Source organism: Ammospiza nelsoni, chromosome 17 (assembly GCF_027579445.1).
Source record: "Ammospiza nelsoni isolate bAmmNel1 chromosome 17, bAmmNel1.pri, whole genome shotgun sequence".
NCBI classification, from domain to species: domain Eukaryota; kingdom Metazoa; phylum Chordata; class Aves; order Passeriformes; family Passerellidae; genus Ammospiza; species Ammospiza nelsoni.
Genome location: NC_080649.1, coordinates 8743214 through 8758505, shown reverse-complemented (window position 1 = coordinate 8758505; position 15292 = coordinate 8743214). Strand labels below are relative to the sequence as shown.

Sequence of the window (15292 nt, the reverse complement as noted above, 5' to 3'; positions counted from 1 at the left end):
TGGCCTTCCTTAAAAAAGGGTCATTCAATGTCAATTATTTTTTCCAGTTTAATGTAATTTTTTAGAGGGATATTCTTAAAGGAACCTCTAGCATGTCTTTTCCAAGTTAGTTTATTGAGACCCTTTGCTAGCAAATGACAATGTAATTAGAATAACTTGCTGAGAATAATTTTAATGTAATGCAGCACAAAGCTACAAAGCAGATTTTATCAGGTCTATTAATAATGATCCATGCAAGGCTATGTAGGTTAAATATGGGTTTGCATTGATTTATTTCAAATTAGGATAATGAATTCTCATGCAAACACACAATCTTCATATTATATTGTTAATTGTGGTTAGTAATTGCTAAGGAAACAAATCATGCAATGAAACAAGCATGCATTTAATTCTATATATTTACCTAATCCTATTTCTAAGCAAACCAATGAAGTTGAAAAAATACTTTGCATATGTGTACAGCTTGTCAAAACTTTTCATTCAGCTCTGTCCTATGAGATCACTTACATTCACATTTACTTTGCCACACTATTCTTTGAGTATTACTCTGTAGTAATATGAATTATTTCAAATAACTCACCCTGAAAAGGAAAAAGTCCTTGATAGATAATAAGATAATATTTAAATAATTTTAAATAGAAATTAAGGCAGTATTTCATTTGAATCTATGGCATCTACAATAGAACCTTGTCTGTTAAAATGAGACAGACACCACCTGCTTCTACTGAGAACTGAACTATGCCACAGAGCTGGGGATAAAACTTTGGCTCCAGCACTTTGTGCAGCTGTAAGTCCACCAGACTCTACAAAGCTGCCCATGCCAACCATGAAATAATTTTTATTTTCAGAGAGATTGTCAAAGGAAGTACCAAATTAACTAAGGGGCAACACTGTCACAGCTGAAGTCTGAGAGGCAGCAGTCAGAACGGGGCAAAAAAGACTGCATGAAAGAAAATAAATCTCATTTGCCTGGCACAGGAACACCAAGAATGTGCCAGCAAACCTGCCTGTATTCCCAAAGCATTGCTATGTGTATGGCACATGGAGAGGAGGGCCTGTAACACACCTGCAGACAGGTGCTGCAGTGGGAATCGCTCTGGTACACGCCACAGCTGCAAGATGAGAACATGCTAACTCTTGTGGTGGTGAACAATTCTCAACAGTTACATGGAAATGGAAAATTCCAAGCAATAACACATGGAAAGCATGCCGCCAAACAAATCAAACACCGTGAGGTTTAGCAATTATTTCACAACAGTCCTAAAAACTTCAACCTGAAGCACAGAAAGCATTTGGGTATTTCATTGAGAAACCACACTGTTAAATTTCAGGCTGAGTGGCTCTTCCAGGATTGTGGGAAATTGAATTCAAACTATGGCAATTTGAACACACACAGAGATATAGAAGAGAGTGATATTTGAAAGATGACCCTGCCTGTGTCAGACCTCATTCTTTACCATGGGGCCTGACACAGTTAGGGTTGATTTGTGAGAGCATTTGGTGCTATTGTTGCTTTTTATCATATCATACAACATATTTCAACAAAATCTCTCTTAAATTTTTGGGGTGCAACAATAGCATGCAGATCTACACTCAGTGCCTTAAACACACACCAAACAGTCTAAGTTACTCACGTAGGCAAAAGATGGACCTTGCTGTGTTGAATAACATGGTATAAAACAAGTGTCAGTATAATTTCCATTAGACAGATATTTTTATTGTTTTTCCTGTATTAAAATAACCAGTACAGTTTCCATGCAAATAAACCAGGAATACAGATATGAACAATCTATTGCAAACATACCAAGGGTATAAATACCATTAACATACTTAGAGCATATTAACTGAAGAAAATATCCTTAGAGCATATTAACTGAAGTAAAGAGATGGGATTTGGACCCAGTCTCAGGTGAGTCTCTCAGGACCAGACAAGGGCAAATATTGTTATGACATATCTCTAGTTCTTCTCTGGTGCATTTTGTTATTCATTATATTTTAATGACTGAAATTGCAGTGTACATAGTCCCAGTCACTGAATTACTATTTGTCAGCATGATATTGAACAAATTAGACTTTTTCTCAGCTCCTCTCTGATAGGTATTTGCCTTCAGGTCTGTCTCAGAGCAAATTTGGTCCTGAGGCTTACATAATTACCCAGAGCAGTCTGCAGTTAGGGATGGCCTTGGCACCCCAAGTTCATTTTCCTCAGCTACTGAGCAGGGACTCAATAGGAAGAATTTTTTTTTTTTTTTTGCATAAACTTTAAATATTAAACATTAGTCTTGTACTGTTTCCACTAAATTAAATCACAGATTTCTAGAAAATACTACTCAAAAGGACATCTACTCCCTCCCCTACTCCCAGTTAGAATCCACTGTACATAAAAACCCAATTATCTGTGGTGGAAGAGGGAGGGCTGAACACCTCGTGCTCTGCTGACACATGGGCAGGGGCAGCTGTGAGAATTTTACATTATTTCCCACTTCCCTACTAATTACTTATCTTGTACCCAATCTTGTATTTGTGACACAATGAAATGTTGTCCTGAATTAAGCCTGTTTTGTGATGAAACTGAATTGCTTCATTTTTTTTTTTGCAGAAGTTTTGAGTCACAATTGAAAGGCTGGAAATGATGTAGGACCTGGAGTTGTATCACTGAGAAGAGCAAAGACAGCTGAGAGCCTCAGCCATGGTAATGATCTCCAGGAACTGAGCAGGTATATGGTTCAAAGTAAGAAAATGGACTTTAGTCTCTCAGGCAAGACTATTCACATTTTGAAGGAACAAAGCACTTAGAAACAATTGTGCCTTTCAGAATTGTTACCTCTGACAGAGCAGTAAAAAAAAAAAGACAAGTTTTATACTAGGACTCTTTGCTAGTTGGTAAGAAAACTTACTAACAAATCCAGTTAAAACTTTGGAAGTTTAAATGCTGGCATCCATTTTTGTGATGCAGTTGGACAATGTGTTTGTTACAGGCTTTCCCAAACTTCTCAGTTGGCAGAGGTCAAGGGTAAAACAAGGACTTGAGCCCTTGCAGACTTCAAGGCCTTCATACTGGGATATAAATAGGTACTCTGCCTATGGAAAACTATGAATATTTCTGTTCTCCCTCAGTACATTCTGATTTGATGCCTAAGATGGTGTCAAACAATTTTTTCTTCCATAAACAAAGGGCTGTGACGTAATTGTGTACTCCTAATATGCCAGTGCTTGACAAGCCCCAGTCCCTGAGCTGCAGAGTGACCTCAGCACAGCCCCAGAGGCTGGGGAGAGCTGGGGATGGAGGAGCTCACTTACAGTGACACTGGTGTCCTTCTTGCCCTTGTGTGATGAGGCGACAACAGCCAGGTACTGAATGACCTTCTTGGTGTTCTCTGTCTTGCCAGCACCAGATTCACCTCTGAGGGGAGAGAAAATAACACAAAAGAAGGTAGGTAACCAGTGGAGTCCTTCTGCCATGTACATAGTGTATAAAAACAGGGCTGGAAACTGCCCAGCTCAGTTCTGATTTACCCCAGAGCAGCACCTTCCAAATGCACCTGACTTCAGCCTGCAAAGAATGCATTATCAGAGTTATATCTCTGTCCTCGTAGTATTTTGAGTGCACATTGGGCCATTTAAGGGAATTCTAAAACATGATGCATTTTTGAAGAGCAGTTCATCTTGCTTTGGCAGCATCTGAGAAGTGGAGTTGGCAGGGAGTCTGCTTATATTTTAAGATCAAAAAATACGACATTAACTATGATGTGATACAGCAGTAAAAGAAAACATCAGCAGTAATACAATGGTTTTCTCTTCTGAAACTCTGGCATTAAAGTCTCTGACTTGATCCTGCCTCATCTGAATTTTGTATTGAGATGCTCCTTGAATTCAGTGAGACCAGGAATGGAACTGCCTGAGGTGTCCTTGCTCCCTGGGTAAAGAGGAAAATGGTGGGGATTTGTCTGAGCAGCAGAACTGGCACCCCAGCTCTGCCCATGCAGTGTCCCTTGGGAAGCAGGAAGGCAGTGGTAACTTTTTCTCTCTTGGAAGACTTCCAGGTTAAGTTTATTAACAACTTTTAACCCTCTCTTAAAGTAAAAGAGTGGTTTTCAAACTACAGGTTGACAGAGTCTTTTCTCAGTAGAAATTTCCAGCCAATTTTCCTTTCTAATTGCTACATTACATCATTTTATGCCTTTCAGATACCTCTGGTTCTGATGATTACATGCACAAAAATATTATTATACTGTCCTGCTTAGCAGTCAAAGTGGGTGTGGATCTAACAAACGAGGTCTTTCAACTGAGCTGGGGCTGTGAGGAGGGCAACCATCTAAATTGGACCTATTTTTCTTTGGATCTATAATAAAATGTATTTTAGAATAATAAAAGAAGAATACATTCAAAAATCCCAGAGATATTTGTCAGCTTTTTTGAGTCTGAAACTGTTTAGCTGAATCCACTGCAGTTCTGCTTCTTTTCCTAATTAGGAAATACAGAAATTAATTTTCCCTACTAAAGGACCAGTGATAAATGGACATAAAAATATGGAGAAGTGTTGGACAGAACTTTCAATACAGAATGACATTGATATAAACCTTAGAAGACCAGAACCAATTCCTGCCTGAGGTACAACATGATAAGAACTGTTTCTTCTGGCTTTTAGCATTTCAACCACAAATAAGTGAGATTAATAGATTCCTTTTCACAAGACCTGAGTTAATTTGCACAGTTTAGAGATTGGATTCATCTCTGTCTGGACTTCAGTGCTAAAACACTTCTATGTTTTATTGATAAAAATTAAGTGTCCTGGGAACAATTCCAAACCAAGCACACCAATTTGAAGACCTATGCATACAAACTTTTCAAATAAATCTACCTTACATCTTTGTTTCTTTGGAAAAAAAACAACCAAAACAACTTTCTTCAAACAAACCCTGGGCTTTGAACTATTCCATTTTATTAAGGGTTATTTGTAGTTCATCACATCATCATTGCATTTCCTTTCTCCCAGGGCAACAGTGCCCATCTTTTGGCTTTTCCCTGAATCCCTGTGAGTATTACCATATATGGCATCATTTTACTTGTAATTATCCCATCAAACTGTAATGCTCCTTAACTCTTTGCTTCGGCACAGGCTGAGGGCTTTCTTCTTTTCTGCAGACAGATTTTGAGGCTTTAACTTTCTTTTGAAATAAACAATAAAAAAGTTCCTCAGCGTGAAATAGAAAACACACAGAACTGCTTTAGGTTAATTAGGAGGAAAGTCTCCAAGGTCAATAAGTAATGAAGAGTAATGTCTCTAGCTGATATTTTCAACATATCAGATCAGTCATAAACGTCCATGACAACAGACAGGTCTGACAAACAAGTATCCATTTAACATTAGTAGCCCTGAAACTCTGAAGGATGTATCACAGCCATATGGTGTCTGGTTTCCCCTCAGTGATGAAATGCCATGTTTGTAAATGTACCAATGGGGAGGAATGGCTAGGTCAGGGCAATGCCTCTAAATAGCAATAAGTTTACCCAGGGAGACCCAGAGGAGGAGAGCATGTGAATATCTTAGTTCATAGGTGGATAGCTTCCTAGAGCTATTGAGTTGTAACAGAATTGGTCATCCAGAACAGGCTTTCCCTCTGCATCTGCCTTTAAGTACTATCATTTCTGAGGGGGTAGAAACAACTTCCGTTGTGAGATGTATGAGACATCCCACCTGTTTTAAAATCTGCCTTCTCTCTTGAACTCTGTGACTGAATTTTTAAAGATGGGTCTTTCTTCCCGCAGTTCTTTGCACCTAGCTCAGATGGCCAATGCAAAAAAGAAGATCAAAAGCAAGTTGCACAGTTCTGAGCAGCCCAACAGTAGTACTTCAGCTGCTTCCTATGCAAGTTTTCCTCCTAAGAAACTCTTTGGCTTTCCCAGATTAAAGGGCTCCACTAGACTAACAGGCTTGCTCTCTTAAAAATACCACTCTCACAATGTGGGGTATAACTTCAACTTATCCTTCCCTTGTTGCTTGCCAGTCATTGTTTTAGGACCTCAGCAAGGGATTTGAAGCACATAAACTCACATATACAGTGCTCAGCTATAACAGAGTTTTTTGTACCTCTTGAGCTACAAAATCCTCCATGACTCCATTACCTTCGCCTAAAGGAAAATTATCCCAGCTAGAATAGGTTTCCAAAGAAGAACAAGGTGACACTAGCAGGTTGGCCCCCTTGTTGGGGTTGAGCCTGCAATGTAACTAGGACTCTTGTACATTTGAGAACAACTGAGAAAAATGAGTTTTAAAAGTGTATTTTCTTTTGTTGTTGTTGTTGAAAATTTGAAAGCTTTCCATGTTAGTATTATGATATGAGACTTAGCTTAATTCCTCTTTTGGAAACATCTGCAAAGCAACAGCAGAATTTATTTTCAGCGTTTGTTCAGTAAGCAATGAACCACAAGAATTGCCCGTTCACACATCCCTTAATCCCAATGTGCTGGCATTGTGGGAAGTCCCTGTGCACAGGGCACTCAACGAGGTGCTCTAAATCACATTAGGGCTTGGCAGCCTTTGTCCTGCAGTATGAGATGTGCAAACATCATGAAAAGCTTTGTCCCAGACCAGCTGTACCCCACTGGAGACTTGTGTCAGAAGCCAGCCCACTGATCCTATGGGTTTACTTACAAAACAATTCCCCAAGGACTCAGAGCAGGGTCAGCAGCTCTGCCTGGGGCTGGAGCTCCACAGATATCTGTGTGGGACAGGGGCCAAGCAGCAGCCACTGCCAGCTCCAGCCTTGGAGATTTACTGAGCTGGGAAAGAGGAGTTCAGCTCTCTTGTGGAGGAGTCTCTTGACTAATGGGGCTTTGCAGTTTGGAGATGTTCTGGGCGATTTTTGCGCGTCAGGGAAGGAAATGGGCTGGAGTCCCATGGCTTGGTGAGGCTCTGGAGGGTTTGTCCAGAGAGAGAGAGGGGAAGAAGGGGAAAAGGGCAGGGCACTGCCCCACTCAATGTTTTGTCTCTTCCCATATCAAATTAAGTGGAAATATGACCCTGCTCCTTTCCTGTTTTTATAGAGACTATTCAAACTGCATGCATGTTTTAAAAACCAGAAAGGTAATGAAAAAGTACTTGATTATAGGTACAGGTGTTTCACAAGTACTTGTTTCCATGGGTTTCATAATACCCCAAACACACAGAACTTTCATCAGATTTTCTCTTTCATTTAAGGTAGCTTTTTTAAAAAACTGAAAGTTGTGTACAGTCCTCTAAGCCACATTTGCTTTCCAGAAAATACTCTACCTTCTCTTTCCAGAAAATGGCTAAAATATGATAACCCCAAGATCAGACAGGTTTATGAGGAAATTGTTGAAACTCTCATGGTTAATTTTTAGTAAAAAACATTTTGAAAACTCCAGGAGAATCCACTTGTGTCTTTAGAAATCAAACAAGAGGCCAGAAGTCTCGTTTGAGGGTTTGTGCCTCTACTATCATGGAAGAAGCTTGAAAAGTCACAAGTCTGGTCACTGGCCATGGCCTAGGTCAAGTCATTGCTGATGCACTGAGCTTGCTCAGGTCTCTGAGTACCTGGACAGATTTCTTGGGACTTTTCCTTCAGCAACATCTGTGTTCTGGTCAGTATGGACTAAGAGTGAGTACAGACTATTCTGTGGCCAGCTCAGAGGTGAAACAGGAGAGAGGGCACAGTGGGGAGGCCTAAGCACAGGCAGGAATTCAGGAAATCCCTACAGCCAGGCAGAGCAGTGAAGGCTGCTCAGAACAGTAGAGACCAAGACACAACAGTGGAAAAGTCTTACTTGTCCTAAGTTTCAGACACATAAAAGAGTAAGATTCATACCTCTAGTGCAATATTACGTATTGTGTATGTATTATATATGTTATGCTACGTTGCATTATGGTACGACAATGCAACCACAGATATATTAGTAAACACATGGTATAAAGTTTTTTGTGCTGTAAATGTGCATGATAAGATTTGTGGGATTTTGAGGCTGACTGTAAAGGGCCAGAGAGCAACAGGCAGGGAATGACACCAGAGGATGTTCAGTGATGCTACCCATGGGAAAGAGCTAACAGCAAATGGATGTGTGCGCACAGAGGAGAGGAGGCCAAAGGCAGTATGAGTGTGGTTATTAATGAAATGCAGAGAAAATAATGAAATCTGGAAAGACAGGGAATTCTGAGGAAACACTGGAACCCATGAGCATTGAAGACAGATGGAGATTTTAAACATACCATGGTTAATCACACAAATGTAGGGACTATAAAAGAATGCAAACAGTACTTAACCACATGAGGATAGATTTAATGAGGGTAAAGTCCTGAGAATGGGTGTATTTATAGTCAGAAACACAGAATCAGGCTCAGTTCTCAGATCTGCTCCCCTGCCTGTGTCCCAGGAGCATTTCAGGGGTTCCATATGAATCCTTACAGCTATTCTTTTACAATTTAGGTACCAGGCCTTGGAAAGTTCAAGCCTGTAGCTATTTCAAGAAAAAAATCCTGTCAGATCAATGCTATAAAGTCTTCAGTTATTTTTACATATTTTAGGCCAGAAGACAATTTCTTATAATTTCTAACAATTCTATAAAATACTGCAAATTGCTTCCACTTGACAGCTGCCAAGCTGCAAGCCAAGTGAACTTTCTTCTTTCTGCACAAACAAGGCAAACAAGAATGTTAAACCAGTAGTGGTTAAAGTTGTGTACATTGGCTTTAGCTTGGCCAGTCTTTATGCTTTAGAAGACATGTTAGGACAGTTTTAAGCTATGGGTTATGATGCACATCCAACACACAGTAATTACTCCAACCATCTTGGGGAACCACTTCCTGTGCTGTTTTCAAAATGTGAAAGGCATTTTGTTCTCTCTATTTTAAATATTACTGGATGGAAAAACATTTTATTTTCTCTATTTTACGTATTACTAGTGTGAAACAATTCAGATTTCCAGCAAGATGGTCAGGTAATTTCAATAAATGGTAGCTGCAAGAAGTGGATCCTTTAATGAATTTTCATTAACAAAAAGACATAGATTTGCAAAAGAAAGTCCCTTTCTTGAAAGTACCAATTTTCCAAAGTTAAAAGAAGATTTACTAGTGGAAAAATAAACTAAAGTATAAAAATAGAAGATGGAAATGCATATTGTAAATTAGTCTTAATAACCATGACATGTTTCATCCTGGGAAGAATGTGATGGTCAATTTTTACTTGATCATTGCAGGAATTTTATATTTCTTTGAGTATTAATGCATTTGGGGGCAGATTTTTGATTGGTATACTTACAAATACTGAAGTCTTGTTGGAACAGAGGTTAGAGCTATGGTAGCCCTTGTGATACCAGACACAGGGTACAATTTTTATTTGGTGATAATTTTTTTCCAGTCAGCAGTAGCTGTCAAAAGTAATGTTATGGCTGGTGATCAGTTACAGTGCTTTTTTGAGGGTAAATATATATTCAGCCAGTAGCCACATTTTCTCAGATAACCTAAACCTGACACATTACAGCATCATTGCATGAACCTGCTATAAATAATACACATGCCGGCTCTGCCAATGTGTTAGCATTTACATAGAATCAAATCTAATCTTTTATCAGGAAAACTGGAAAATGCCAAATTTAATAAAGACAAAATTTTGTCAAAAGCATTCTTGATGACATTCAAGCAAATAAAATCAACTAATAAGCAACAGAAGGATGGAAAGAGAATTAAAACTGAGGGTCAAGCAGGACATCCTTGTCCAGTTCAACATTTTGAGTGATTTTTCAAAACAGTCAGGAATGAAAAACCAGTGGGATTTTGTGGAGCACTAACCACACTCCCTAGTAGTTCACTGTAAACTGTTAAATCTCCAAGTTCAGAAAGTCAATTTAAAGAAATAATTTTATGCATAAAAGATTTCCTGTGACACTGATACCTGTTCTTTATCTTATGAACAGATCTATCTAATGAAGTAGGTTTGGGACTGGAGTTCAAGCTTACTGAAGGTGAGGAGAATGTGTCCATTCCATCAGAATTTGAATCAATTTTGAATAAAGATATTGTGACATTGAGATGTACAAAAATAGATGAGTTTGCTTACGTGCACAGGATAGACTGGTCTTCTCTATCTGTGAATAAAGAAAAAAGAATCCATTAATTAAGGAGAATGGCTTTTCTGACAGAAGCACTTATGTTTATAAGGATTTACATTGAACAGCCTAGACCTTCTAAAATCTGGCCAACCATGATTAGTAAAAAGTACTGGGTTCACATCTTATTTAATTTGCCCTTGAATTTAAATAACCATCTCTAATGGAAATATTTTGTACAAAAAATGAACAAAAGGTTAAGAGGTCAAAAATATTTTTTGTAAATTCCATTAGAGATGAACTGTAATGAGGACAGCAAAAAGATCAGGCTCTCTGTAAGAAGATTATAACAAAATTTCAAACCTGAAACTCAAGTTTTTACTATGCTTATGAACTATGGCCAGCAGCCCACTTGAAACAAAGTCTGGACAGATAAGGCATCAACAACTAAAATGTTTTAAGCTGGTCATGCAAAGCTTTGACTTTTGAAAGCAAAGCAGTTCAAATACCTGAATAATTTAGCCTGTTTTTCATTTCAGACTGAGAGACAATTTTTATCAAGAGAACAAGTAATTTCTTTGGGAGATTTTCCAAAGAATAAGACAAAACAAGATGCTTTAGATTATACAAGAGCATGTCAACAATATGTAAGTATTCTTCATGTTTTTTTAGTATGAACAGACCATCAAACACATTTTGGATCAAGATTTATAAAAAGGAGGAGCAAAATTTCCATTTCTGCTAGGTGAGGCATGTGAGAGGTTTCAGCACACCAGTGTCCAGAGTTCTGTAACGCTGCAGGAAGGGTGAGGATTGCAGCCCATCTCCATGACCTGTTCTTGGAGCAATCCTCCCTGCTTATTCATTTGGAGTTGGAGTTTCTCTCTACCTTCAGAACTTTTACACAGATTTTTCTGCCAAAAGGCATGATGAGCATGTTTGCTGAAATCCATTCTAAAGCACAACTGTTTCCTTCACTTGTCAAACACCAGGGCAAGTTTCCCAGAGAGGTGTGGTGTTTCCAGCCCTGGAAATACTTGGAAGCAGACTTAAACAAGGCCTTGAGCAATCAGCCCCAGCCCTGAAATTTGCCCTTCTTTGACTGAGACTCTCAGTTTGCCTTTACAGACTGTAAAAATAATTATTCTGACTTAGGAAAATAATTCCCAGGCAGGTCAAATACATTTTTGAAAAGTGTGCTCAGTTTACACATCTGAGACTTGAGGCAGATAATGAGGCAGAATCCAGTGCTTCTGTATGGTCTGGCATTATTTATCCAAAGCAGAGCCAGCACCAATCTTTGCTGAGAGGTTCAGACATGAGCTCCTTTTGCTCAGTGTGTGGGGTCACTTGCAGGAATACCTGTCTGGTTGCTCACCCTTATTGCTGACCCTGAATATCATAAATACCATGAGATTGTTTAAACCTATTTAAACCAATTGATTAAGCTCTCAAGTTGTAATTGCTGCCTGGCCCACAGCCAGTCTAGGAAAAGCATTAGAGGATTCTGCAATGGCCTGGATTGATATTAAACAACTGTTATACTTCCAGTTCCTCAATAGCTATAACATTAACTGCTTTATTGATCACCACACAACAAATGGTGCCACTTAACTGCTTTGTTTGGTAAATTGGTACAAAATGACTCATTGCTCATTTTTATTGGAGGTATTTGTCAGCAATCAGCACTGCAGGACTCTTCCACATAAACATTTGGGAGGAGAGGAGCTGTGAGCCATGTTTGTTTTTCACTGCAGGGTATCAGCTAGGCTTTCTTTTAAGTTAAAAAAGTGAAAGCATGGAAGAACTTCTGCTAAAAATACATTGTTGGGTAAATAGAAACCATGAGCATATATTGATATTGCATCACTAACCCATAAATATCATAAAGAAAATAAAAGTGACTCTTGATACTGAGTTGCCAGTGGAATTTCTGAGCTCAGGGAACATCAGAAAAAGCTGGTCTCCAAGCCAAGTATTTTCTCACTACTCTTTGCTGCCCATCGCTGCCCTTCTTTTGCTCCTCAGAAGGGGAAGGCTCCCAAAGGTGTCTCACAGACTGGCCCACACAGGGGTTTGTGTGCAGGGGCAGCCTGGGGATGTGTAAAGCAGAGGAAGGATGAGGAAGGTCAGAAGTGGCACCAAATGTCCTCAGGGATAGGTTAATCATGGGAGAAACGCCGTGCTGGCAAACTGTGCTGTGCACACTCACAGAGGGGAAATTCCAGATGTTCTTCTGTCTCCTGCATCAGTTCTAACTGCACCTCTAAGGATGTCCAGTCCAGTCCTATTCTGTTATGGCCTGAGCTGCAGATACTGGCCTCATTTACTTTCAAAGGCTATCCCATTCAATTCATCCTATTTCTGTTCTGGAATGTTTCATTCTGTATAGAAAAGACTGTGACCTATTTGTGAGTCTGCAACTTTATGTGGTCTATCTATCAGAAGAGAAAGAGCTGTAAAAATAAAACTCCTTAAATATAATTCCTGGGGCTTAAAAAGCAACAGAATAGGTCTTCTATATTCTAATATCTTTTTGGTTAATGCCTTTTAAGAAAATTTGACCCTACCTGGAAGAGTATCATCTACCTCCTATATGTCTATATTAGAAATTGAAACATTTATTTTTAATTTTCTCCTCCATTTTTAATAGAGACCTACACTTACATTATAAATCTCACCAGCTTTCCTAAACATGCAGCAGAGTTGTTTTTTTTTCTTTCTGGAATCTGCTTACTTTTTCACCAAACACCTCCAGTTTGCCTGTAAGATTTCCTGCCCCTCTGTTCTTGATAGACCAGTTAGCTCTGCTTAATCACAAACAAAATCAGATGGTTTATCACAATGAAGCAGCAAGTTGGCAGCTTTACCATAAAAGGAAAAAAATACTGAAACCACATTCCCCCACTCACTTACTGCTTCTTTACATTTGTTAATAACTGCACTGCCTAAAGGGGACATTTCTGCACAGTCCTGCTGAGGACACAGTAAACAGATGGCTTCTCACAGCAGCCTCCTTTTCTAAGACCTTGGGAACTGTGTTTCCCTCCCATACCTCTGAGTAACTACCAGGTTGTTTGTTTTTCCATTTTTAACTCAAGCTTGCATAAAAGTGGCTCCACAGAAAATAATCTCCTTGAATCTGCAGAAAGCTGTAATATATCTTCTCCATGATGATTTACTGCCAGAAAACTTAATGAAGGCCTAACCACCTACACAAAAACTTTGTTACTACTTCTGCATAACATGACTTTTCACATTTGTATTGTCTACCACTTATTTTTTGTTTCTGCAGGGAAGATGACAGAAGGCAGCAGAATTGCTCCTCCTTACAGAGCAGTGTCTCAGCTTCACCATCACTGGAGGCTGGCAATGCTGCAGGAAGGGCCATCCAGCTGCAGCTCCTCTTCCCTGGAACGGCCTCTTCCTTGCTGCTGTGACCAGCACTCACAGACCTCACTGTGCCCCAGGAGGGGGGACTCACTTCAGCACAGCCAAACCCAGGGGTGGCTTTCACCTGGAGCAGTTTTGCATCATGGCTGCAGAAAGGATCCTGCTGGCAGTGCAAGAGTTGGGATGGGGATCAAGCCCTCTGTATGGAGCTACTTCATCCCAAACACAGAGAGAGCAGAGGGTGCAGGAGCAGGGGGAAATGTTTTGTGATTGCAGTCTCCAAGTGTAGCAGTAATCATCCATAGCTAGTCTGTAAACTCAGCCAGGAGAGCCCAGTTCAGTGTGGCAACTCCTGGGGACACACACACAAATGCTCTTGTAGAATTCTCAGCCTTTGAGATTAAAGAAAATTACAGTTTATTCTCATTTTGGCTGGAAATGAGCATCCATGGCTGTGCCTGGGCACTGATCAAACTGCATTAGTGACATGGAAATCAGCAGATTCAACAAGACACCCAGCACTCCTGGCTGAGCATGAGACAGCATGACTGTGATTTGCAAAAGGGTTTTAGGTGCTCAGAACCACTTGAAACAAGTGGAAATTTTATCTTTGCCCGGCCAACATCTTTGATAATTCCTGTGACCTGTGAGATGTTAGCTTTTCTGCATATTTGGAAGAAAGTCTGATTATCTGATTGCTGATAGCTGTGGCTAAGTGTTTTTATCAGAAGAGCTTTGATGGGAGTTAAACATCATCCCTAATGAATACATTAACCAAGTAAGTCTCTGAAGCAGAGGAGGAATGCAGTGTGCACAGCTCATGTTTTCTGCTGGATGTTTGTGCCAACACAGGGGAGGGTGAGAATGCAGAGGGCTGTGATTCCCAGCTGATGAACCTGCAGTAGGACCAGGGATCTGCAGACATAGAGGCTTGGCTCACCAAGAGATAAAGGATCCCTGAGACATCTGAACAAGCTGATTGCTCTGGGCCAAGTGGCCCTGGTCATGAAATACCAGAATATAATTCCTCAGTCTCATGAATCTACGACATATTTTACTTTGGCAAGCAGAAACTATGCAAGTTTCCAGATAAGGAGCAGTACTGACTTTTCACAGGGAAAACTTTTAGTGCTCTGATTCATGTTTATGGGTAAGAACTTTTGTTTATATTCCATTAGAAAATATGCTCACAACCCCCTGAAGCTCTCTGTGCCTATATGTGTAGCAGGGCTCACTCAGAACCGTGCTGACGCCCACTTTCAGCACCCCAACGTGAACAGAATTTTGGCTGAATAACCAGAGTTATTTTGAGGGTTGGTTTAGTTTCATGCACAAAACACGAGTAGGTTTTTACAAACAAAAGCACAGCTTTAAAAGCAACTGGGGCCCTGTTCAGAGATGGAGAGACTCCAAGATGACATGTGCAAGTGAAACGTGGGTGTCCTGGGCTTGTGCTGGGAGCTCTGCTGGTTCCACTGCTGGCTGCCGTGCCAGCTGTGCGTGGTTGGGGTGGGAAGCAGTGAAAGAGCATCCTCTTAAAGGTTCAGCTCATCACCTACTCCCTCCTTGTTCCTTTGCACTTGCTCTCCCCCTCCTCTCTGCTGCCAGGAAGAATTGCAGTGGGGGCACATGAATAATGAGGAGTAACTTCCCAAAAGCTTGTAGGGCCAGGAAATCATTCTGAGCACCAAAAGAAGTGAATTGATAAAAACCTGCACTCTTGCTGTGTCCTCCCTCCAGCCATCCTGGGAGGTACACCTGAACCCATGCTGTTCTAAGTGCAGTTAATGGCCACAGTGAGGGCAAACCAGATCCAGTGGCTTCCCACTGCTCAGGA

The 15292-nt window shown here is 40.2% G+C and overlaps 1 protein-coding gene across 3 annotated transcripts in view; it reads right to left on the bottom strand.

Annotated features, from left to right (window-relative positions):
* The window catches only part of MYH11 (myosin heavy chain 11), a 54304-nt gene that overhangs the window by 26306 nt on the left and 12706 nt on the right, over positions 1–15292 (bottom strand). For 2 of the 3 annotated variants that reach the window (XM_059484175.1, XM_059484172.1), the window contains exons 4-6: positions 10074–10101; positions 3301–3403; positions 1635–1655 (exon numbers count right to left, since the gene is read on the bottom strand). In XM_059484175.1, the coding sequence (XP_059340158.1) occupies positions 1635–1655; positions 3301–3403; positions 10074–10101 (152 nt within the window). The remainder of the gene's footprint in view (positions 1–1634; positions 1656–3300; positions 3404–10073; positions 10102–15292) is intronic. The other variant, XM_059484173.1, reaches the window with a different exon arrangement.